The sequence below is a fragment of the Poeciliopsis prolifica genome, unplaced genomic scaffold (genome assembly GCF_027474105.1).
Source record: "Poeciliopsis prolifica strain line A6 unplaced genomic scaffold, Auburn_PproV2 SCAFFOLD011, whole genome shotgun sequence".
NCBI classification, from domain to species: Eukaryota; Metazoa; Chordata; class Actinopteri; order Cyprinodontiformes; family Poeciliidae; genus Poeciliopsis; species Poeciliopsis prolifica.
The window spans coordinates 13,230,557-13,256,793 of record NW_026562386.1 but is presented as its reverse complement, the minus strand read 5'-3'; the positions used below and the strand labels follow the sequence as shown (position 1 = coordinate 13,256,793).

General features: G+C 36.5%; 1 protein-coding gene across 1 annotated transcript in view; it reads left to right on the top strand.

Moving 5' to 3' along the window:
- The window catches only part of LOC129364136 (protein kinase C-binding protein NELL1-like), a 201,828-nt gene that overhangs the window by 75,531 nt on the left and 100,060 nt on the right, over positions 1-26,237 (top strand). The window contains exons 8-12 of the mRNA XM_055036587.1: positions 1,323-1,457; positions 3,923-4,025; positions 6,148-6,221; positions 9,120-9,219; positions 10,916-11,044. Of these exons, the coding sequence (XP_054892562.1) occupies positions 1,323-1,457; positions 3,923-4,025; positions 6,148-6,221; positions 9,120-9,219; positions 10,916-11,044 (541 nt within the window). The remainder of the gene's footprint in view (positions 1-1,322; positions 1,458-3,922; positions 4,026-6,147; positions 6,222-9,119; positions 9,220-10,915; positions 11,045-26,237) is intronic.

The window sequence follows — 26,237 nt, the reverse complement described above, 5'->3', positions numbered from 1 at the left end:
TTTGTTACTACAGGCCCAAAAAAACACCATCAGCCTGAATCACTGGAACAAGATAGAATGTTTTAATTTGACCTGTTTATGACGAACTGAATGAATCATTTATATGTTGCAGTTGAAGTTGAAACTAATCAAATCAGACATTTTTCCAGTCTACTGATGTCTGAACTGTAAAAGATTGCTCAAATTGTAGCCTCTGTTTTCTTGTTTTTAGCGAACATGAATGAACCGTGATGTGGTCTCCTGCTGCTGGTGAAAACTTTAATATACTTTGACCAGCCAGTCTGGGACCATAAACCATGCAAGTGCATATATTTAAATCCATGAAGTGTTTAATAAGTAAACACTTAATGATGTCATAAAATCAGGTTTCATTTGTATATAAATATGCAAATCAGACAAACCAAAATATTAAGTTACGGATTGGGGCTGCCCAGTGTGGTGAGGTACAGGGGCCTTGGGCTAAGAGGGGACAAGGGAAGGGTACTGCCTGCGCCCTGCAAGATGTGGCCTCCCAGCAGAACGGCAGCTGTGACACAGGGCAGTTAGATTTTCTGATATCTGAACTGGCACAGTTTAATATCCTGTATAAAATGTTTATACAGGATGTTGGAGTTGTAAATGGACACTTTTTGTAGCGCTTTTCTAGTCATGCTAACATTAAAAAGTGCTTCACACTAGAGCTCATCTGTTAACTATAATTAATATCACTGTGAAAAGCAAACTTTCACAGTGTTATGACAGTTGTCATAACATTATTCAAGTTAATTTGCTGTTTGATTAGAAAATAATTAATTGATACATTTCTTATTCACAGAATTAATCTTTGCTGACAAATGTAGCTCCAAATGTTTTTTTCTTTAAGTGTCAATCAGCTATTCCAACGTATTTCTGGCTACATCATTTTTTGTTGGAATATGGATACATTCTCAACAATTGCTTTAAAACAACTCACCTTCACCCCCCTTCCAAGTGGCACTGCTTTGCCACATTTTTGAGTTAGTTTTCTGAGAGCCAACAGTGGAGAGTATGAAATAAATTGAAGAAAAATAAATTGATGAGGGTGCACAAATAGGAGGAGAAGGGCAGAGTGGGAGTTGCCATTCCTCTCTGTCATATCTCAGTAGATCATTGCCTGAGGAGAGGAGCTTGAGCTGAATGATGATCCCCTTTTATTTTATTTGCCCTTTAAAAGAGTGACTCTTGGTGGAGAAGCTCTCTGTGGAACTTGACCAGAGGATAAGGGACAGGCAGGGGAAGATGGGTGACAGACAACTGTGGTGCATTTTCAGACTTTAAAATGGCTCTTGTGATTCTGTGTGCAGCTGAACTATGCGGAGTCCAGACTGACGCAACTGGAGGGCTGTCACTGCGAGAGGACCTGCAGCGCCAACGGCCTGGTGTACCGGGACAAAGAGCTGTGGGTGGAACCGGAAAACTGCAGGAACTGTGGTTGTAAGGTAAGTGTTACCCTCTTAGAAAGCCAAGAAACCTGTTCATTCAAGTGTTACTATTGTCTAATATACAGTAAAAACTGCAGTATGCTTCAAAGGGGCAGTATTGTGTATTTCCCAGGCACATAATACCATTTTATAGCACAATTAAGTTACTTTGTTACCTTCAGTTGATGTAATAATGCTACTTACATCAAATATGACTTAAAAGAAATTTGACTTGAAATTTGACCTCCGTCTCTTTAAAACGTCAGAAATCTGCATCGTCACTAAAAAATCTCCACCATGCATAATGTCTTCTTGTATTAAAGTAATTGTTGAAAAATTACAGTTGGCTAAAAAGAAAAAAATCAACATGCCATAGAAATACAGAAATTATTATTGCCGTAGAAACGGCAATAATGACGCACTAGAGACGCACCGATCACTAGAGACGCTGATCGGTGCGTCTCTAGGGAAGACTCCAGTTATTGTCAGTAAAGACTGCTGCAGGTAATGTTCAGGATTTTTGAAAGCCGTTCAGAGCAATGCAAAGCTTTGCCGTCAGCAGGAAGTGAATAAAAATAAAGAAACGACCATATATGATAGCATGATCTCTGGAGCCTTTTCAATGCAATATCACATACTCATGGCAGATTATCTTGTAGCAGCTCACAACAATAGATTGCAAGTCATTGCAACCCTGAGTTTTCTTAGCATTTTGTTTTATTTCCATCTTCTCACTCTGTGCCTACCATCTTACAAAGCAAACATCCTCTAATAGGCTTTCTTACCTGACTGTCTGCCTTCAAACATAGGGGCTAGACCTGCAATGTGTTTAATCAGGGCATTCTTGCTCCTGAGGATTTAGAGTTGCTGCATCAAAGCACATCAAGCACAGTAAAGAGTTTAGTCAGTCTGGTTTCCTCCCGTGGACATGCCATTAACTGATAACCACAGCGTCCTAGGAGAATCCTTTTTGATGACTCATGAAATGAAGAGGCGCTTGCAGAGAGAGATATCAGGCTCAGAAATTAATGCAGTCCTTAAGGGTTTGAATAACTACCTCACATCAACAGGCTACTCAAGAACGGTGCAGTCTCAGTGATTAGTGTGGTTTCTTTCATTCTGATGGGCTTTGGATTCAAACAGTAGAGGCTAGATTGAACTGGAAGACATTTTGCATGAAAGCGTTTAACACATCATTAACAACAACTGGTTTATTAACAGAACTCGCTCAACTTGTGGTTCCCAGTTAGCTGAACTTCAAAAATAAGTTGATAATAAGAAGTGTGAAAAGCAGAACTATGTCTGTTTTAAACAAAAATTCTATCTGGCATCCGTGGTTCCATCCACCAAGCAAATAATTGCCTCAAAAAATAACATTGACTTCAGAATGCAGGCAGAGAATATAAGATGAGGGGTGAAATCAGAAAAAAAAAACATATATCAGCAGTAATCAGGAGGTATAGAACAGGCTTCAGTAACACTGATAGCTGCAGCAGAGGCAGTGGAACTACTGCTAGTGTGCTACTTGCTCAATATAGCTCTATACAGATATGTTTTAGACTTGCCTTTGGCATTGTAAGTGCAATGCTGACATTTTGTGTCTGATACCAACTTTTTAAATAACATCCAAAAAAGAAATATCAAGATTACATTTTTTTTATGCCTAAGCTGGTTCTGAAAGCAATGTAAAAAAAAAAAAAAGAAAAAGGCAAACGGATGTTTTCTGTGAATAAATGCAAAGGAGATGGTGTCAATTTTGATGGAGTGTTTTTTTTAGTTCATGTCAGATCATGCATTAATGGAAGGTTTCTGAGCAGCACTTGCAAAGCAAATTAGCACGTTTTGAATGACAAAAGGTTGTTGGGAAAGGACATAAGTCTTTATAAATGCAAGGCTTCTATTTAAAGCTGTTATTTGACCTTGAATCCAGCTGCAAATCTGTGGAGAACCTAAAAGAAAAATCCAATAGTTTCCAGAATTTTTCCTCCTGATTCATAACTAATTTATGTAAAGTTAAAAGTTTGCCTAACTAACAAGTTCTAGACCAACACTACATTAAAGTTGATCCAATAAATGTCATATAAAAATGCTTGAAAAATTGCTCAAACACTTAATAGTATGTTGTTTAATTTGACATGTATTTTATCCCAACTAGTATTTCTGGGATTTTTTTTTGATTCAACTCAGACTGTAGTAAACTCGCTCTTTATTCCTCTTGGCAATGTTTTTTTTTTTTTCTTACGCTGCACAATCCACTAAGCTAATCTTAGGTTTATTTCTCTGTTTTGATAAGATTCATTCATTTAACTCATATTTAATTGTGGTTTGATTTATTTGTGAATAGTTAGAGAAAACAAAGACGGGAAACTGCAACAATTTTGTGAAAGCTGTGCACTAAAAATAAGCGGGATATTTTTAATTGGAGTACCAAATATGCAGCTGTATGATTGTTCTTTTGTTTTTCTTCCATGATGATCCAAAAGAACGGTGTGGTGGAGTGTCGCAGGATCTTTTGTCCTCCAGCAAATTGCTCAGACGACATGTTGCCTGTACATGTTGATGGGACTTGCTGTAAAACGTGCCGACGTAAGTATTAGCACAAACACTGGATGCAGACAGAAAAATATAGGCATATCCATCACAGATCTCTGTAGTTACTTTGCAAAATTATGTTTCAAAGTGTACAAATGGCCTCTGGTCAAGAATTTAATGACCTGCTTTCACAGTATCTAAAAGAGAATCGCAGGCTGTGACCCCCCCCGAAATGAACACTGAGCTGTAATTAAACGCACCATAATTTGTGTACTTTAATAAATCAGCAATAATTGTTGGGTACGTTCGCAGAGGTGTCAGATAGTAACACTTGACTGTTTTATTAATTTAGACTTGACAAAAGTCACAATAAAATTTTTTAAGGACTTTCTTGAATTTTTTCAAAGTTTTTCTTATCACAGTTTCAAATTGTAGTTTAGATATCCAATTCAGAAAAATATCTTCTTATTAATCAGTAGCACAATGGCTTTGGTGCTGATATTTACTGTTCATCTTAAAGTATAAAGGTTGCTGCATGTTAATACTTTAATTCTTCTTATTTATTCCTCACAAACCTATTGCTCTGTGAAGATCTATAAACAATAGAACTAACAGAGCGTGAGTTTTTACCTATTAGTCATCACCATTCTGAATGCTAAGTGGTCAATTTGACATTGTCTATTTTAAAGCAATTTATATATAATCTACTTCAGTGTTAAGTTAACTTTTTATTTTCAAAGTGCAATAAAAGTAATTTTTCATCCTATGTTTTTAAGTTGGACATTTGTTTTTAATCTGGTGAATTTCACACAAATTCATTTGCAGAATGTTTCATTGTTAGAATGACAATGATTCTATTCTATTCTATTCTATTCTATTCTATTCTATTATATTATATTCTGAGGCATAACATTATGACTGAAGACAGGTGACGTCAAAAATTTCATCATGGCACTTGATGAATTTTGATAAGTGGAAGAATTTTAACAAGTTTGTCAAGGACTGTATCATTATAGCTCGACAACTTGATCAATAAAAACTGATCAAGTTTGTGATCAGTTATGTTCTGCTCTGTCATACAAAGCAGAACAATCCAGGTACTTTTAGCTCCCTTGGAGTAGAATTTCTCACCCTGCCACAAAGCGAACATAGTTCAGGAATGTTTTGAGAAGCACAACAAGCTTGAGATGTTGACTTGACCTCCTAATTCCCTAAGATCTCAATTGAACTGAGTGTCTGTGCTGCACAAACAGGACTGATGTTTGTGCAGCACATGATGATCCACATCACCACTCACAAGCCTTAAACAATCTGCAGCTAACATTGGTGAAGATAGTACAGCACATTTACCATGACGACCATAGCCCATTCCTCTACAGGGACCACGCACAAGGCATGAGGTCATTGTGGTATTTCTAATTAATGCATTTTGCAGTTTAAAGGCCAAATGCATGGAGACATTAGACACACTCATTTATATTTTCAAAGTTGTTTCAATTAGGTTAACAACTCGCATAACTGGTGTTGTTCTATTAGCATGAAGGCAAAGTAGCAAAGATCATAGCTGCCTTCATAGATGCTGATATATAAGCAATATTTCAAAGGTTTAAGCACATAGATTTCTAGCATAGACTCCGATACACAGACAGCTGTGCCTTTCTTAATACACTGCATAAAAAAAGAAAGAAATCCCTGAAGAATAGAGCGCCTGAATAATTTCAGCACTCCTTCGCCTCCCTCTGTCCCTCTGCTCACTTCTCCTTCCTCCTCTTGCTCCTCTGCGAACATCAGAGCTCTGGCACAGAAGAACGAGGAAGCTGTGCTCCTGAGCTGTGACAGAGCATGCTGTGGTCCAGCACCCTTGAGAGGACCAAAGCAGGACTTCGCATCATGTGGCTCACTTACTATTTCTGATTTATCACCAGAGGGATATGCTATAAGACCTTCATCTATTGTGTTCCTAATGTGCTGTTTCGTTTCGCCTCCGCTTAAGCTCATCAGCAAAGAAAAAAGTGTTGCAGCAAGATTTAAAATGCAGTCCTTTACACTTGAAACTTTCTATTCCTTTATTGCTTGTACCTGGTTAGCCAAACTGTTTGTATTTCTTGCAACTACTTTATTTATCTTGAGGAAAACAACTTAGCATTTTAATCTAATAATTTCCTATCATCTGCAGCTAAGTGTACCTACATGGGACAGACTTTTTCGGAGGGTCAACGCTTTCTTTCCAGGACTTGCAGGGAATGCAAGGTATCATTTTTTTTTGGTTATATGCTTATCCTTTCTCTAGCATTTATCATATTATCTACAGTAATGTCACCAGACACATCTTTTCAAGGAAAATGTGCAATGATTGCATGCGGTGGACCACTTGGTGTGTAATTCAATTAGCCATCAGGCTGTATTAGTTTTCCCACCCTCCTGCAATCTGTTCAATCTGCCTATTTTTACTCTAATGGCGAGATAGCCAGGTAATTAGAATAACTCATGAAGCCAGCTCAACAAAGGCCTAAGCCTGAGTGAAACTCCATCACTGTGAGGTTTAAAATGGGAGTCATTTTTCCAGATCAGCCCAGAATAAATGTGAGTTTTACTCAGGGAGAAAGCCTTTATCTGTAAAGATAGCGTGGAGGAAATGACCATTTTATTAATGTAACTGCTTGTAAATAAGCACATCTTCATTAATCCTCTGACAGCCACAAATATAATTGTACTTTCTTTCAAGGCTTCATTTCAAGCTTTCAAGAAATTTTACTCTTAAACATGGATATGAATGACCAATTTGTATTGTTTGATTTTAAGAAAGAGTTGCTTTTTCTTTGTCAGAGTTTCTGTTTTGGACCACAGTATCCAATACATTAAGGGCAGGTGACCTTTGCTGTGTCATGTTACAAATTTCAAAGTTTTGCTGGTGCCAAATCTCTGATACAAGTGATAATGAAGTTATCCTTTAATTACTGTTTAAATGAATCTGATATTTTGTCAAAATTCACAGTTGAAGTTCCAGGCCAATCAGTTTCTCAAGGACTAGAATAGCCACATTTTCTTTCGATTGGACATGATCAATAATCATTTTCAGCCTATAAACCGTCAACACACATGTTAGGCACGACAGTGCGCTATACTGAGTTCAGTGAAAATCAGGTACGAGTTTGTGACTTATGCCCTGATAACTGGAGTTAAGGTTTGAAAATAAGAGGAACTTCACATCTATCAATACAACTAATTTTGTATTGGAATATGAATCCAAGACTCTGCAATGTATCCTGAGCTACTGTTGCCAATTTAAAATTTTACGTTGTGAAATAACTTAAATTGGATTTATGTGATTACAAAAACCCACAAACAAACAGAGTTTAATATTTTTAAATAGCTGGAAACCCTAGCAGTTTGGTGCATCTCGATTTGTATTAGATTTATGCTACTACTTAAATTTCATTAGAATGAGCCTTGTTAACACAGAAAGCTTGGTGAATTAAATTAAAGCCAATCCTTAGAGCCTCTGGCAGCAAAGAAAAAATAAATATGCAGTTTGATTGGTCAGCTTTTGAAAGAAAGTACCTGTAGGTTTAACATATAATTTAATAACAAAAAAAATCAAATGAGTAAATTGCTTGCTTTAGAAATTATGCTCTAAAGTAGTTTATTTTAGATATAAAAGATACACCATTGAAGGGAGCTGTGAAGGACAAAAGTTATATATTGATTTTGCCGAAAGACCTTGAGAAATCTCTGAGGACTCCCAACATGCTTACATACCAGCCAGGCTGCAGCAGTTGGTGCATTGTTGTTTAAAAACCCATATGGACAACTTTCATTAAATTATGTGTCCTTGCTTTGGTTGCAAGTTCATTTCTGCCTTAACAGTTTCATTATTTATAGCCATTTTCCATTTGTGACCAATATAGTCAGACATCACATTTCTTTCTTATTTGTGTTAATGTCCTAAAGAGTGTCTTAAAATATTCTAGTTTTGTCACATTTTCTCCTTGACAGTAAAGTTTTATGATTCTTTTCTAAACTGTTAACATCATAATGTTCAGATTATTACAATGTAACCCTGTTGAAATGCATGCATACACACTGCTTGATTGTTTTTCACATTATGCCATATTACAACCAAAAATTTCAAATGTATTAATCGGAATTTTATGTTATAGACCAACATAATAAAGCAAACAATGACCTTAATGTAATCCTTGAATTTGTTTAATTTTATTAAAAGTTAAGTTTTTTTATGATCAAAAGTCACTCATACATCTCAGGAAATGAGTATTTTCTAAAGAATCTCTTCATGTTAAACAGATAATTATTGAAAAACAAATGGTGTCAAATTCATATTATTGAGTCCAATAAATTGCAATCAGTGATGAATTGACTTTAGACACAAATGCCAACATTTGATCACTGAGACTGTTGTTGATACTAAACTGATAACCAATAATTATCACAGAAGCAGGACAAATGGCAAATATAGAGGAGCTTCAGAGATTAACAGCTTGAAATGATTACATTTCAATATTAACAGTTATGGTTGTAAAATGACAAAATGTCAAATGGTTTTACAAGATGTTGTTGGCCTGCTTGTAATATAATGAATCCCCTTTTATTACCAGTAATACAGAGATTAGCACTTCCCTTTTTTTACCCAATGCTAACTGCTTTTAATAGGTTAGCCTGATGTGCTGGTAGTTTCAAATGTCTACATATTATATTTCTAAGGCAAAATATATATTTTGTAGAAAAATAATACAAGTTATCCCAATTGTTAAACCATTCAAAATATGTTGCAATAAATGTGCTTTTTATTTTCACAAGTTAAAGAAAACATGTTTTGTCCTTGAGTCTTAATCCAACTCCTAGTGAAGTCTTTATGTGGATTCTCTTGAGACTCACAACTTACACAACATTAATGAACATACATGAAAAGGGAACAGTTAGCATATTTATACTATTTCAGAGGCGTAAGACAAAATGTGTGAAGTGATTATATGACTTATGGGTTGTAAGTTTCCACTGTGTAAAAGATGAAATAGTAAGACTCCATTATTTGCCAGTTGATATAAGTTACCGTTACTGCATAGACTTTCATGGCTTTGACCCAAACATTACAAAGTATAATCTCCTGCCTGTATTTTGTCCTTGCAGAATGGCTTGATGGTGAAAGTTACAGAAACATGTCCGGAGATTAACTGCACCACTGGTGAGCAGATCTTACCAGAGGGCAGATGCTGCAATGTTTGCAGAGGTATGGCTTCCATTTACCACAATCTTTCCACTACCCACAACTCACCCTCTCTTTAGATCTGTGTGCACCGGTGTTCTCCACAATGAGTAGTGAAAAAAAACTTTTCGTTATGTTGATTAAGCTGGACTCTCGCAATATTTCTCTACCTTTCCGATCCTGTGAATGTATTGTGTTTTTTTTCTTTTTTGGCTAAGATAGCTATCAGAGCAGATTGGGCTGTCTTTTGCAGAGCACCTGCTATGCCAATTTGCCCGGGTCCTGCTGCTTTGGCAGGGAACTACTAGAAGGTAAATAGGCCCCAGTCTGTCAGTAAATACATTGAATAAACAAACTGTATGCAGGTGGCAGTTATGTTACCATTAGGCACCATTATCGGAAAAAAAAGAGAAAGAAAACACAATGCAAGTTTGGCTGGAAGAAAATTGTGCTCTTGTTTTTCATAAGCTTAGCAACATGCCTCACACACCTTATTTGAGAAAGGGAGAGGAAGCATGCATAAGAGAAAGAAAGATGAACAAATATTTACAGTGAATGAAAGGAAAATATACTTGGAAACAAGGACAAGATGAAAGAAAATAAACTAGAATGATTAGAAAATTAAAGGTGGGGAGAAAAATGTAGTAATCAAAGAAAATGTGTTGGAAAGCGAAGGAATAAGAATAAGAATTGATGACTATGAGAAGGAATGGGTTGAATAAAGCAACTTTCACCAGGAGATTGAAGAGTGCATGTAATAGGAGAGTTTATATGATAGGACTTTGCAATTAAATATTACCTTCCGAGAAATCTTCCATTTCCCTACTTTTAAGTGTTTATCCACATGAGATGAAGCAGAATGTAGGACATTATTTCCAAATCAAAACAACAAAAGAACCATCATGAGGGACTTCCATAACTTCCATAATCAATTCTTTTCCATTTGTGCACAATTTTCGAGATGGAATTATGGGGTTATATTAATGTAGTTGAAGCTCTTTCTCAGGCTCTTTGGGTGCTCTGTCTCTTAAGGCTTTTATGCACAGCCTGTCTGTCACTCATTACAGAACAGGATGAGATACATCCACAAAGTGAGACGTAATCATCTCTCTGTCTGTCTGCCACCGTCCTCATCTGTCAAACTAATTTTCGGTTCATCTATCTGTTTCATTACACTTGTGCATGTGCTCGCTCTATGTCTGCAAAGGTGCAGATCAAAAAAAGAAAAGAAAAAAAATGGATGTGGTGGTGGTGCAGGGGCAAAGCACAACCCACGTATTGAGGCCGCAGTCCTCATGGCGGAAGTCGCAGGTTCGATTCCCGCCCTGGAGACATTTGCTGCATGTCTTCCCTCTCTCTGATTTTCTAATAAAATGTGTTTTTATTCTGAAGAAGCAAGACAAAGTATGAAGATGGCAGGTTGTTTAAGAGCAAAAGAGCAACATCCAGGCAACATTTTCACCTTGTAGGATAAGCAACCAAGTCTCATGCAAGCAACAATTTGTGCGGCTGTGTATTTTGTGAATCCTTTCTCTAAAGGAAAAGCCTTTAAAATTGCACCACTGTTATATAGACATATACATAAGGCTCACTGTCATTCATGATGAAAAATGTTTGTGTCTCTTTCCACAGAGCTGCATTTGTGTTTGCCTGTCTATACAAAACTTTTCATTGCCTTGAGTGAGCAAATTTTATCACTCCCTTTGCTTTTTTCTTTCAGGTTATGACTTCTGCGCAGAGGGACTCATTTGTGGAGAAAACTCGGAGTGTAAAAACAGGAATACTAAAGCAGAGTGTGAATGCAAGGGCGGCTATGCCTCCATCCATGGGGACTCTACTTATTGTGAAGGTACAACTTTGTTTTACTCGGCTCAGGTTGTGCAGGGCGTCATGCGGTTGACTCATAATTTATATCAGTCCTGGATGTAAAAAAAAAGCTGAATTGGTAGCAGTGGGTGGAAGCGTTTAATTCATCGTTTGCCTTTAGGAATAAAGAGTCTGTGATCTACAGACCGAGTTCTATACAATTATGATGACTTCCTTTAAAGCAACAACAACGACTTTAAGAAAGCTCAAATATTAACCTAATGCTGTGAAAAATTGAAGCACACCGGAAAATCCACCTCAACAGGAAAAGAAGTCAAATTCTAAGTTTGGGAGAATTACTGGTATAATGCAGTGGCAGTTTTTGACCATAGAGGAGCAGGTTTGTTTGGATTGTTTCTATTTTTCAATTGTTTGCTAAATCATTTTAAAAAACACATGTCAATTTTGCTCATCAGCTCTTTGCCTGATGGTAAAATTTGCTTAACTTTAAAAACCAAAAAAAAGAAAGAAATGTTAAGACTAAATATTTGTTCACAGCTCCATACCTTCAGTTGGGTTGCTGTGACTTTTTAAAGACTTTACATGATTTGTCTTCAGTAGGTCAACATAGTTTACATATGTTTGAAACATTTGGGTCAATTACACTTAGCTCTAGCATAAGTTTCTCCTTTGAAAAAAAAAGTAATCAGAATTTAAAAAACTGACTTTTGCTAATTTACAATATTTCTTCTGCGGAAGAAAGTCTGTGATAATTCCTGTGTAAAGTCCCCAGCCTATGGAGGCTGCAAGCTTAGATTACTTGTGATGAAGCCAATGGCTTTATTTGATTAAGAAGCTTCAGAGCATGAGTCTGTGGATTGAAGGATTTGCTCAGTGCTTGGTGCAATTGTCTTTGGATCGCAGCCACAACAATCTGAATCCACTGAGCTTTCTATGAGCCTGGTAGCTATGAGCCCTGTGGCCTTCCTTCGCATCTTTGAATTGCATCAGACGTTAACCTAGAGTTGGACTCCAGTCCAAATCAGTCCCATGCCAAAAACGAAAGCTGAGAAACTCTGATTGCTAGATCAACAGTTTAAAATCAGGGAGCCTCAGTTTCAGCTACATGGACTTTATGTTTGGGGTTTGTACCCTACAGCTGGCTCAGACTATTTCTTTTTCTATTCTGTTTGTGATGATGATCGTTTTTGGAGCTTTTCCCTAAAATGCAAGTGAAAGTGGCTTTGGATAGCTGTGTGATAACAACGATAAAGTCTTACCCTCCTTGATGGTGAGGTAGTCATATCTGTTTTTGAGTTATAAATAAAACCTCGAAGGCTGATGGGATGTCGGTGATATATGCAGTTCTTGCTGAGGTCAATTTAATTGCTTGTGTGTATTATTAACAAGAGAATAAGCTCTGCTTTTACTATCATTAAATGTCATCATAACATCCTCATAAATGTTTTATTATGCATCTTATGGCATTATTTACTTGTAATCAGAAAGCTGCTTTGGAGCAGTGTTAACAAATCCCAGTTTGAGTGTGATAATTGCTCTCAGTCACCTCATGGTGCCATTTTGTCTGTTTTTAATTTAATAGCTGGGATGAGCTGTTATGGATACAGGTGGTACAGCAGTGTAGCTGTTACCACAGTCACTTAACAGCAGAACGGTCTCTAGCTCAAATCTTCATCTGTTATGGAGATTATTTTTGTAAAGGTGTTTCTCTTTGGTTTTCCCTCAAAGTTCAGATCACATGAATATAATTTATCCTTATTATTTTCAGTGCATCATTTGTCTAACTCTTGGATTATTGAGTTCTGAATTATTTTTTCTTCATATTTTAAACCAAACTGAAGCAACCTTGAAATCAATTAGTATAATGACCGTAAATAAATAAACTGCCACAATTAACTCTACTGAACTTTCTGAGTTGGGGATGACATGAGGAACTGTTTGTATTTATATCTTGGAAGAGGTAAACCTAAATTTGTGTAAAAGTCATTTAAATAGCATTTAAATGCAAAGTAGATATGCAGTAGTGCAATAGAGGCATAGCTTTTTTTATCTGAAAAGAACAGAACTTTTCTATAAATCAAACGCAAGCTTTTCCTGGGCACGTTGTTTGCAGCATATTGGGTCAGTCTGCTACTGCATATATATGATGCAGGCTTAATTTCTGCACCCGGCCAGTGAATTTGGTTACAGTCTTAATATTCAAAGCCATCTGCCTAATCTCTGAGAAAGCAGGAATGTGCCTGCATTGGCAGAATATGCACAGACATATAAATGCAAACATAGCCACATACTAATGAAGATCTGTTTTTCAATTGCTTGGCCACCAAGGAGAGTGTTTATTTATTCCATAAAAGCTGCATTGCTGCATATGGTCTGACATCTTTCTAGATATGTGCTGGATTCAGAGCTTCGATGTCTTTTCTTTGCTTTAGAAACTCAGAAACATTGTAGATGCATGAGTCCTGTGAACTTGTATTGTTTGGTACATGAGGCACAATCATTTGGTAATGATTATAATAATCATTTAATTTTCTTAATGGGAGGGAAAACAAAACAACTGACAAATAGACATACTTTAATTCTCTGCTTTAATGTTTTCCAAATTCATTTGACCAACACATGCTGGGATGATTTTTTTATTACATTGATTAAAAGTTTACATTGAATGATTATGAATTCTCAAATATTGAGACACATTAAGTTTGGTTCAAAATGCCTCTATGTCCCTGTAGTAAAAGTTTATCTTTTACTGGTGTGTTATATGTGTAACTACCACAATTCATTTGCACAGTTAAATGTTCCCTGCAGTTTTGCAACACATTTGAATGCTTGTTTAAAACACTGCTTATGTGTGTTAATGCCCAGTAACAAGATTCACCTCATGACAAAGTTAAGCTGCTATTATTCTTTCGCTTGCAGGATATGACAGTTTATCTAAAAATGTGTCACATGTGGGTCTTAATATGACGAAATGAAGCATCGTTTGTAAAACATCAAGTAATATCACATCTTTGAAGTCGTATTTAACTTTTGATTCACCGGCGTTTGATTGTTATAGTTTGATGTATTAGAATTTAGGTTGTAAAAATAATTTTTCAGTTCAGAGTATGAAAGTTTTACAGAGGAGGTATGATATCATGATATCATGTTAAAACCTGATATCATGTTAAAATGTCATTTTGTCATCAAAAACATACCCGGAGTGAATCCCACACAAGGCTCCTGCAGACTAGTGGCAGCAGCAGTTATCCAGAGTTTCTTCCCCATGCAGTGAAACTGCTGTAAAACAAAAAACATTTTATCTACACTATTTTTAGCAAATAAAAAAAAAGGTTATACATTTAAAATTAGTCAGTGTTTTTTTTTATGTATTTATTTGTTATGCACATAAATAACTAAAAATTATTCAGATTCTTCTGAACAATTGTATTTGGATTTGTTTGATTCTCTGTTCTAAATGATTAAGACTTGGTTCTGCTTCTTTTATTTCAGCATATCTTTTTATCTGGAGCATGTCAGAATGTATTATAACTTATAATTAAGGAGCCCCATGTTTTATTGATAAAAAGTCTCATGGTTTTTGTTCACTCAGGCTTATTCTCTGAATCAGCTCTTGTTTACGCTGTCAGTATTATTCTTAGATTCCCAGCAGATCTACTGTATCCTCCCAAATGTCTCTGCAGAGACATTATAATAGTGCTGCTGTTGTTTTGCTGTCAGCTTGTTAATCATCCTATGAAAAAAAAAAAAAGAGGATTGTGCTGTTGACACACATAGTAGAGAAGTATTGCTCAGAAATGAGGCACACTAATAAGACAGATATAGTCCTGTTGTTGTGGAGAATGTTGCATCAGCAAAAGACAAACAAGCATGATTCTCCATTTCCGGAGTCAGTAGTAACCTGTTCCCATATGGTTTTCATCCCAGAGGCTGATGTTTTGAAATCCCAGCATGGACGCCTGTCTGAGTCAACCTTCACCAAGGCATTGACAATTTTCTTTCCCCTTCATATATCTTCAACTCTGAGTGTTTTTGTCTTGAGTAAACCCAAATGATCTCCCACTCTGCAGCTTCTCAAGCACCCAGTCTGAGCTCTCCATCACTTTTTCATGGATCAAATTAAAGCCAATATGACTGCTGTGCAATCTGGAATTGTTTGTTGTTTGATACATTAATGAAATGCCAGAGCAGTTATGCAGATGCTTAAGTGAAGTATTTTGTCATATCCAGATTTGGAGCTCATTGTATTACAATTATCATCCAAGGGTTGCTATGGAGAACTATTCTACTATTAAGAAGCTCTAAGGGTCACTGTGTGTGCATTATTATCTATATTAGCTAATCTCTGGCTTGTTCTTCATTTTTACATGAAGGTAGTACAGGTGGGTAATTAAGCTGCTTTGTGTTTTGGTTCATTTATTTTGTTTGATTAAACATAATTATATTCTGCTCAGTTTAAAGTAGCTGACATTTAAGGTAAGATTTATTTATTCTTGTTTTTGCTCCAGAAACATCATACATTTAAAATAATTCAAAGAATAATTCTTTGTGAGAAATGATTATTTTGCCCTGATATGTTTCTCAAATGTTTCTCTTCACGTCATGAATCTTTGAGTCTGACGCAACAGTGACTGTTTTAGCTTTTTATCATGCTATGTTAGACCATCATCAAAAACATACCTGGAATGTTGTTTAGATTCTTTTATGAATCTTTCAGGAATCTTTGAATTGTCTTTGGCAGACTTTTGGGGATGCCTAAGCTTTTTCTTATACAATGCACCAAAGCTCCAACTTGAAGCTCCAGTCTCCACCCACAAAGCCTCCACCACACAGCCCCTCCAGACTAGCTGCAGCAGGATACCAAACATTTAGTGCAGGTATCTGATTTAGTGGAACTGTGTGTCTGCTGAGCTTATCATACAAACGACTTTTCAATTCAATGCTCCAAAGAATGGTTGTAAACAGCATTCTGGAGGGGAGCCTTCTTAAAGTGACAGAGACCAATTTCTGTGATATAAAGCTACATTTCTTTTATTTTTGATACACACAGGATTTTCACATATTGATAAAGATACATGGTTGTAGCTGAATAAGGCAGCAGGCATATCTTGATGTAAGCTGTTGCTCTCCAAAAGAGGTGGATTATAGTGGCTCTCAAACCAGTTCAAATGACAGGTTTTCAGTTGAAAGGAAAACAAAAGCTATTAAAAAGTCCTGTCGCCTGGTTAAAAGCAAAAATATTTGACGCTCAAAATTCTTATCAACGCTTATGTTAATAGTTCAAACTAACCATCTCAGCCTTACAGCTGCCATCTACACTCTTCATTATCTGCGCTCTTGGGGTTAATACAGAGAATTGACCTGCAGAAAAACAAATGGGTCTCAAGGATAGGCTGCTTTATTTACCACATCCAACAGCTTGTCAAGTAGCATTATGGCTTTGGCATTTCTACTAAAAAAATATGCATTTTTAAAAAAATAATATTTTAGATATGCTGAATGAAAAAAATCATGAATAGGTGAGTTTTCTGAGGATACTGAACTACAGATAGGTGAAGGTCCACTGTAATGCAAATTAAGTTTATTGCAAACTCCTGCCAGAACAATATAAATTCAATATAAAAAATGAATTTACTTTTTTGTTGTTGCTGTTTTTCAGTAAGTTGTTGAATCCTTAGCACTATTTCAGCATTTTTTTCTCAACTTAATATTCAACATCTGTACTTGATAGTAAATGTTCATAATCTTAACCTTAAAACCCTTCAATATGGTTAAATTGCAACATTTTTGAAAGGTAATTTGCTAAAATTCCTCTTTGTTGGGCTTGAAAAAACTCTTCATCTGTTGTCACAAATTCTTGATGTCGGGTGTTTCTGCAACCGATGATACAGTTAGTGATTAGGTTTAGGAGACAATTAATGATTCAAATAATGTGAGGTTGGTTTGAACAACCTTTCTTCACTTAGTGAATGAAATTATCACATGAACAGTGCTTTGTGTAATTACTCAGCTTATCTTAATCCATGAGCAACAGTTGTTTGATCAGTTGAAACATTAAAGTGTGACAAAACTGAAGAAAAGGGGCAAACACTTATTGATACCAATACATGTCATCAAAAATCATACAGAATCGTCTTGAAGTTTTTATATAGTTACTAATTGCAAAGCCCTGCACTCTTTTTTTTTTTCATTCACTAACTTAAAACAGTCATTCTTTTGCCATTTAATTTTGCCAGAAGTCCAGCGTCTCCCCCTTGGTGGATAGATTAGAGCAGTTTGAATATGACACATCAAACCTTTTTCTGTTTGATCAGTTTGCTTTGATTTAGCTCCAAGGAGCAAAACTCTTTGGGATCAGGAACAGAGTCTCTGATGTGTCACCCTAGCTAACAGGCTCAGGAGGCATTTTATGATATCCCAGATCTCCAGTCAGTCAATGTTTGGAACCACAACAGAGTTTGTCTTTTATTCTTTCTGCTCTATCTCTTCCCTCCTCGCTTTTACCACTTACTGATAATCTGCAGTGACTTTGCTGCTAATGGCATTGCATTCGCTGCTACTGGAGCTGCTTATCTTGCCTGATGTGTCCACTTTTTTTTTCCAGATCCTGGAGGGTACATGAGGAAGGAACCAGTCTGAGTGTTTGTACAGATCCAGAAAAGTAATTTAAACCAGAAAAAACATTTTGACAGAACATCGTTTTAAAAAATGCCATGCTTATGTTCATGATAAACGCTTTCTTACATGTCTCCTGAAATTATGCTTAAAGAAATCCATAATGTTTAGGCTGTTATTAAGATAAATGTATCTGCAATACAAATATCATGAAAATACAATTTTACCAGGCAGACAGCTGAAGAGCTTTTGTTATTATTTTATATCAAATCCTTAAAAGGCAGGGTTTTCCTTTATAGATGTAATTTGGAATAAATTAAATCTAATCTTTTCTGACATGTTATTGCAGTGAACAGTTGATAGATGTGAGCTTGCAAAGAATTATGTCTCCCACTGCAATTATTCACCAATTTTAAAATTTGCATGAGTCTTGCTGTCAGCCTCAAAGAAAGGAAAACCTTTGCTGTCCATAAAGCAATCTAAATTTTATGATCAGATTTCTGGTTGATGTGTTTCTGGACATAAAACTTGTCAGATTTTAAACGGATAGCGAAGGAACTGCATAATTCTCAATATCTTAAGGCATGCTGCGCTCTTTTGAAGATTTAATCTTCCGTGTACGTCCGTTATTTTCTCAGCACTACAGGGATTTATATGAATGTATAAAAAAGAATCAAAACTTTCTAATATTTCTTTGCCTTAACTTTGTACAGCAGAAGAGAAAATACTATATTTTTCAACATTTATAGATACTGATGAATTCAGTAAAAAAAAAAAAAGTCCTGATTTTCTTATAGTTTTAAGCTAACTCTTAATACCTTCCAGACATTACGGTTGTGCAATTTCTGATTAAAAGCAACCCCCCTCCCCAAACAATTCACAATATTCCCTGCTTCTATGAAGTAGTTTGGTCTCTAAAAATCATCCTCATGACTCCTAGCATGTTAAGAGTTTTATTTTAAAGGGGCAGCTTTAGGTAAAATCAACTTTTTGAGCTTTTACATCATGTTATAGTGTTACCACCTCATCAAAAGCAAACCTGGAGTGCTGCCTTGATTCTTTCATTAATGTTTAAAAAATCCCTTAGACTCCATGACAACCATTGAGCCGCACAAAATGCCTGAGTGGACCTAGCGCTGCCTTCAAGTCATAGCTGCAATTTCTAATCTTCCACTTCACAGAGCACCCCTCCAGAGCACTCAGCTCCTTCAGATTAGCCAGCAGCAATTAGCAAACACCTGGTGGAACTGTGTCTGTGCTGAACTCATTATAGGAGCTACTGCTCAGTGCAATGCTGGTAAAAACATCATTAAAAGGTTAATGGAGGAGTGTTGTGATGACTTTCTGAAGGCAAAAGTTTTTAAATAGGCAAGAAACCTATTTAAAAAATATTTTTGTCATATTCAATATAAGTAGCATTTCTATAATAACTGAAGTTGAGTTTCTTTACTGTGTTATGAAATAGCACCATGTGGCTGGAAAACATAATAATACTGCCCCTTTGAAGGTACGGTGACTAGTTTCATGTATACATGACATGATTGTGTTTCATGTCCAAAGACTAGCTCTACTACTCTCATGACAAAAGGTTATTTGCAATGTCCACACAGCTGGAAGGCATGAAATAGAAAGTCATTTATGCAGGATTTTATCAATGATGTTTACTCATAGTGCTGATAGTGGATGGCAGACGAGCTGATATGAGCTCGACTTCTGGGCAGCACGAATCAGAACCGAGGCTATCAGACAGTCAGAGGGACTGTCTGAGGGAATGTTGGTTAAATAAAAAAAAGAAAAAAAAAAGACGAATGTTCAGAAAAATCACTGGTGGCACAAACTTGCAGGAGTCGGATCCTCTGAGGTTAGAAATGAGCCAATCAAGGCCAGCAGCTGCCCGCAGTTTCCACAGTAGGGATGAAGGTGTGTCTGAGTAAACGCCCTCATGTGACGGTGTGTATGTGTGTGTGTGTGTGGTGTACATTTCTGTCCTGGCTTTTTCAGATAAGCTCCAGGAAACATGAAGCGTCTCCACCCGGAGTGCAGCACCTGCCCTCATGTAACGGCTAATCCTCAAAAACTCACAGTTTGTGTTGACGTTTCCTCGCAGAGTGTGGTCACCCAACAGAACCAGGAGTCACAGAAACCTGAGCACACACATCTGTAATGTGTGAACACTTTTACTCATTGCATACCACAGTTCGCGTTAGTGCCAAATCATTAGCTTTAATGTTCCTCGTGCACCAAGTAACATACTGCAAAGGTAACTTATTGATCAGGAGCTGTTCGGGTAATGCTCAGCTGTCCTTATTCATCCTGCGATGATGGGGGCAGTGGCACTCATCGGAGTTGGAAAGTCCTGCCGGCTGAATTTACTCTCATTCAGTGACATTAAAGAGTAATTGGCTGTGTTTGTGCCTCTGTGAATCAATCAGCCTCTCTGTAGGTACTCTGCCTCTGTTGTGGCAAAACAAGGATGTAATGACAAGAAATGAATGAGCCACAGCCTCTGCTCACCCTTTGTTCTGAACATTGTAAAAAAAAAAAGAAGAAGGGGGTTAAACTTGGGTCAGTGGAGAGAATGAGAAAGAATCCAAACAGACACCAACTTGGGTGGGAAAAAAGATAAAGACAAGTACAAAGTCATGCCCTTTCTTTAAGTTTGTCCCATTTTCTCTTAAAATTAACATATAAAAGAATCAATTCAAGTTCCAGAACTCCCCTCATGATCACAAGGAAAACATGCTTTGTTATGTTAAAGTTCTCTGAGGTCAATCAGAAAATTAAGAGTTTTTGACACTGCTTCATGCACTGATCATAACTGTACAATACACACAGAGGGTGATTAATTCAGAGCTTCTGCTAAATTAAAGGATTATTTCACTGATTTGTGAATTTAATTTGATCATCTTTAGCTTTGAATTGTGATCAAATGCAATCTAGATTCATGAAAGCACAACATTGCATTCATAAAGCAATGTATGTAGCAATAGGACAACCTAATATTGAGAGAACCCTTCAGTATTCATTTGTATGGAATGGTCAAAATTAACCAAAAGACAAACATTCACCAAGGCAGGCCAACTGATTCATGAATGTAAAAGAGTTCAATAACTGGATGAGGTTTCATAGTGTTACTCTTATAGACAGGATTTCACTTCTAAGTCCCTCTTTTTAACATAATTATAGTCCAAGTCCATTACTGTTAGTGGTTTAAATAAATCCGTCATAAGAAAAATAACATTTTAAATATTGAATGTTTCCTTTGAGTGGAAAATTTCTTATTTCAAATTGTTTTCTGTCTCAACAAATGTTCAGTGCAAATGTCACTGGAATTTAAATGTCTAAAACGTATTGTTTGAATGAGCTTCTATTAAAATATGCAGAATTGTTTTTATTTGGTGGTAAGCAAAGATTGAAATATGACAAATTGCTAGTCAAGTTTTTTGGAATCGGAAATATTTTTTAAACCGGACTCGATTGAAAGTCGCCGTAAGTCTGCTGTTGTCGGCCTCACTTTGAGGATTTCTCATCTCAGTTTCATCAAAGTTCAGAAGCCAAAAGGACACAGAGGAAGCTGAAGGAGGAATGAATTGAACCTATTTGTCTTGTAAGTTTCTTTTACGACATTCTTGTGAATTGTAGCTATAAACATAAATCTAATAACATTTTATTGCACTTTTGCTTTTAAAAACGTCTTGATTTTAGTAAATAATGTGTTTAATAATGAAATTATTAATAAACCCATGCTCAGTGCACAAAAAATGCCTAAACATTTAAATTGACGCATTTGTTACACGTGTGATACTTTTTACACCCTTAAAGCTAAATCCATGTAAGAGCTTTTTCACTGGCTAGAAATCCCTTCTTTTTCTTTTTTCATTTTTCCAGATTCTGCTATTTTATTTACCACAGTGCAGACCAGCATCAATGTGTTGTTCTGGGCTGGCTGCAACGAAATAAGCTGCTTTGTGTGGTGCTGCAGGTGCTTATCTCTCAAACAGCTGTGAAGTGGAATTTTTTCCTTCGCTGTACTAAAATATCCATTTTACTTGGGTTGATAACAACTATGCCCATTACAGAAACACCCTGAATGTTTCATAAGCTTTAACATTGAGAGAAGTGATATTTTCACAATTCTTTCCAGCAAGTATAAACAATTTTTGACTAGATGTGAGAAAACTGTTCATGATGTTTTTTTTTGTTTTGTTTGTTTGTTTTTCTAGGCTTAAACAAATGTAGCTCTTTTTTAAAACAATAAGACAAAAGTGACATCGTGGAGGCCATGAATAGCGATTATTGTTTTAAAATGAATTGTGGGAAGCAGTCTGGCTCACTTTAAATGACTCTTTCGTAAGGCATTGAAAGGTTGAAAGTCATCCACAGAATCTGACACAAAGTATTGAACCTAAAATTGCCCCAAGCATCAAAACTCTCTTTGACCAAGTAGAACAACTTCTTCTCAGAGTCTGCGGAGACCATTAAAAAGAAATGAACAAAGCAGAGTTATCAACAACATCTCACTAATTTTTAAAAGCATTTTATATATATATTAGGAATTAAATTCAATTTAATTTTAATTTAATTTAAGTTAACTGCAGGATCTGTAATTAATCACTTATTAATCAAGCTATTGATATTAATCTCGAGCTTATATGCACTTAGACCTTCCTCCTGCTTCTTGACAGTTTTTTCACAGATTAGTGAAAATAAACCTGGACAGTGATAGTTTTAAGAAATATGTAAAACAAAAGTACAAACAAAAAAAAAACTTATTTTTTATGAAATGTGCATACTGTTACGGAAAGCAACAGCATCTTCTGAAAAATGGACAGAAATGAATAGTTCATTCTTTAAAGAAGTATTCCAAACAATTACAACAAGCAGGATCTTTTTCGCACCTCAAGCTCAAGCAGGCACACACAGGCATAAACTATGCCTTTTTTATGACTGCCTCGGCAGAGATAATGGAAGGGAAGACAGGATTGGAAAGTATAGGCAGTGCCGCCAGCCAAGCTCTGTCCAAAATGTTTAAAGTCCAAACGTGTGAGGAGAGTTTCTCAGTGTGCAGTGGGTGGATTGATTCAGCCCACAGTGTAACACTGGCAGTCTGAGGCCTCCTGAAGTCTCAGTGGGTGAGCGCTCTGTTAAAAGGTCACTCAAAGACCTGTAATAAATTACAGTTATTTCACAGAACAACAGTGTACAGTGCGCTGCTGTTCTCTCCTCTTGTTCTCCCTGTCCCACTTCTCAAACTCTCTTCTGGGTGGCATCCATCTCTGCCATCTGCACTTCACCGAATGCATGTGTTCCAACACAGCCAACGCTGTCCTTGGCATGGCTTCGCTCCCTTGCCTCATTCCTCATACGGTTATTTATCCCTGCTTATTTCCGTTCAATTTCCTGACCATCTCTGAGCTGTGGGGGGATTGGGCTGGTAATCCTTGAGCCAGAGGGTTTGCTGGCTTACTGCTCTGAATGGTCCATGAGCTGGAGTGCCCAAATTTTCACTGGAACCGAGCCTGAAAGCTCCCATGCAAGGCTAGAAACTAATTTGCTCTAAGTAGCCTAATGGGAGTGAATGCAGATTACCTAAAGGTCTGTTTTATTTAATTAGCATGGATCGTTTGTGTGTGTGTGTGTTTTGACAATTTTATGCTTCTTGATTTTAAGTATTGTGTGTTTTCTTCCCTTCTTTCTGAGTGTTTTCTTTGATTTATATGTACTGTATACAAAGCTTCAATAGCAGTCCGAATTTAGCAGTCCGAATTTTCTTTGTTTTGTTTGAAATCCTCTAAAGTTACACATTGTGCATTGTTTCAGATCACAAAATATTATTATTGTGGGCAGATAAGCTGTTAAAAGCAGATGAAGAGTAAATATGAAGAGATTTGGGTCATAGGTTTATGATGAAACATCCAGCCAGCGCTAGAATTGGAATAATAACAAATCCATGTGTTTAAACATCAGTTAAAGTAAAGACCCAAATCCAACTAAGACAGAAGTTGTTTTTCTTAGTAAGAAAAAAAGTCAAAGACTCAAAGTCAAAGACCTTCTAGATGTTTAAAGTTTATCCCAAAAGACTAGAGGTCACTTCAGTGAAGGAACAATGGACTCTCCGTACTCGCAGAGTAGCTGAATTCCATAAATACTTAAAAGAACCGCAGAAAAGCAGCTTATTTTCATGGTTTAAACACCTAGCATACCTTAATGTGTGCAATGGAAGCCATCTTGGTACTATTAAAGTTATTTCTAATCTCCCCTCTTGGTGATGCAGCCACTCAGGGCAAGGATAATGAATGACTCTCTTTTCTGCTTTACAAATCCGAGCCAATAAGATATTAAGTAGCATTGTGTCTGTATTTCAGATTCCCAAGCTTCATTTTCTTTTGAACATTTTAGATAAACTCCAGAAAGAAATGTGCAAATAGGGGAATTTTCTGCAAATTATTTGGAGTTATGTTCTGCAAAACAATTTGCAGGTGGCTGAATCTGTGAAAACCGAACTGTATTGTCTCCAAAGGAATGAATACAAATCTGTCCGTCTGTCCATCCATCCATCCATTCATTAATTTTGTTCCCCTTATCCGGGGTCGGGTCATGGGGGTAACAGCTTAAGAAGATGCACATCACATTTCTATTTATAGACGTCTTGCACAAAATACATTGACATTTGAGATCGTAACATGATAAAATGAAAAAAGTCCAATGGATATAAATATTTTTTAAAAGCCCTTCATTCCAAGGAGGTTGCAGTCATTAGTGTACACAACTTTGAGAAGTTGCCACTTCAACTGGGACATTCTAGGACATGGCTTTAAAAAGTTACTTGACGACATTTAAATGCATTTCATTCAGAAGGTGAAGACTTGGCTTTAGTCTAGTCTGAACAGGGGCAGAAACTTCTCTTCCCTTAAGTCACTGCCAATCTGTTAATTACAGAACAGACCACAGGGACTAATGATCATGTTCCACAGACTGGTAATGACACAATTATAACTGCGAGGATATCAGTCATCTCCAATTATCTCATTCAGTGTCCTTGGACTGCATAGGCACACACAGAAGAACACACACTCGCATGCACACACACCGCCTTCCTTGTGAATAAGACAGAAAACTAGATGACTCACTGTCATTGACATCAATCGTTCTCATGCATAAACTTTCGAAAGTGGCAAGAGTTTTTAAAGAGCAAATCAACGCTGTCAAGTGAATGTACAAGCAGTTTAAGTTTCAACTGCATACAAAACAAATCAATTGTAACATTAAAAAAGTAATTTGAGATTTTTTGCTTCTGCTTTTGAAAATAAAAAATAAAAAAAGATCAGTGGCTATCATAGCACTTGCTGCTTTTTTCCATAATTGATTTCAGCTGCCAGAGAACACATCATGGATTCACGCTTGGATTTGTAGCTTTCAGCCAAAATCGTGCAGAGGTATGTGACCTAAATGTTCTGCAAGGCTGTCTTAACATTCACACCAGATTAACTGCTGACAGTTGAACCCTCCAACAACATTTTTCCGTAACTGTGACTGCACTAATTTAACGCTCCAGTACACCAAGATGAGCTGCTACATTCGACAGGAGCAAGAACAAAGCCGCGTTGCATGTCAGGCCGGCAACTTTGTTTTCTTTCAGAACTGCTCTGAAACTTTCTCTGTGCATGGCCTTTCCATTGGTTTGGCTGGTGTACTTCAAGATTTAGAAGTAGGGAAAATATTGTTCTTTTGTCAGAGTTATTCTTATATTTTATTTATCTAGAAAAAAACAGCCGGTGGATATATAAGCCCGGTGCGGCTTATATATAAATGTTTCCAGTTTTAAAAAAAACAAAAAACTTTGCTGGTATGGCTCATACTGAGGTGTGCTCTATAGTCCAGAAAATATGGTACTAACGTTATACATGGTACAGTGGTACAGTTCACAATGACAAGAGTCTTGAAATGCTGGAGCTCCAGGGCAAGTGTTCAGGTGAGAGGAGGCTTTATTTCTGCAAACATATTTGGTACCATGTTGTGGGCATATGGATTTATCTTTCTATTGCTCAAAGGCATTTGTGCTCCATATGTGTGAAATAAAGCTTTCCTTCATTTAAATCATTGCCTCAAAGTCGTGACCCCCCTCACCATGTGTAGTTTAATTCCAGCCACTCCTCCTTGTTTGTTGAGATTTTGCTAGAAAATCCTCAACATACACAGTAGCTGCTATTAATTCAATGAAATATAAATGATATGGGCTTTTATAGCTATTCTTCTAACTTGCACAAAATCTCTCACCCCACAATATATATAATCCATTTCTTTATTTAAAAAAGATTAAACAAAAATGGAAAAAGTTTGTGAAAAATCAAGTTAACACCTAAAACAATATTCCTTGGTGTAATCATTTGTGAAATTCAACAACTGACTGTAACAAACATTGACCATATAAACATACAGCATAAAATGTATTGAATAGTAAAGCTTGTGTCCTTAACCTGTACGCTTTTCTGTTATTTGTTTATTCCACTGAAGTCATAGCAAAATTCACAGAAGATGCTGTTTTCAGAATTTGAATGTGGGGAAAATTAGTTTATTTTTATCAAGTAATTGATAGAGGC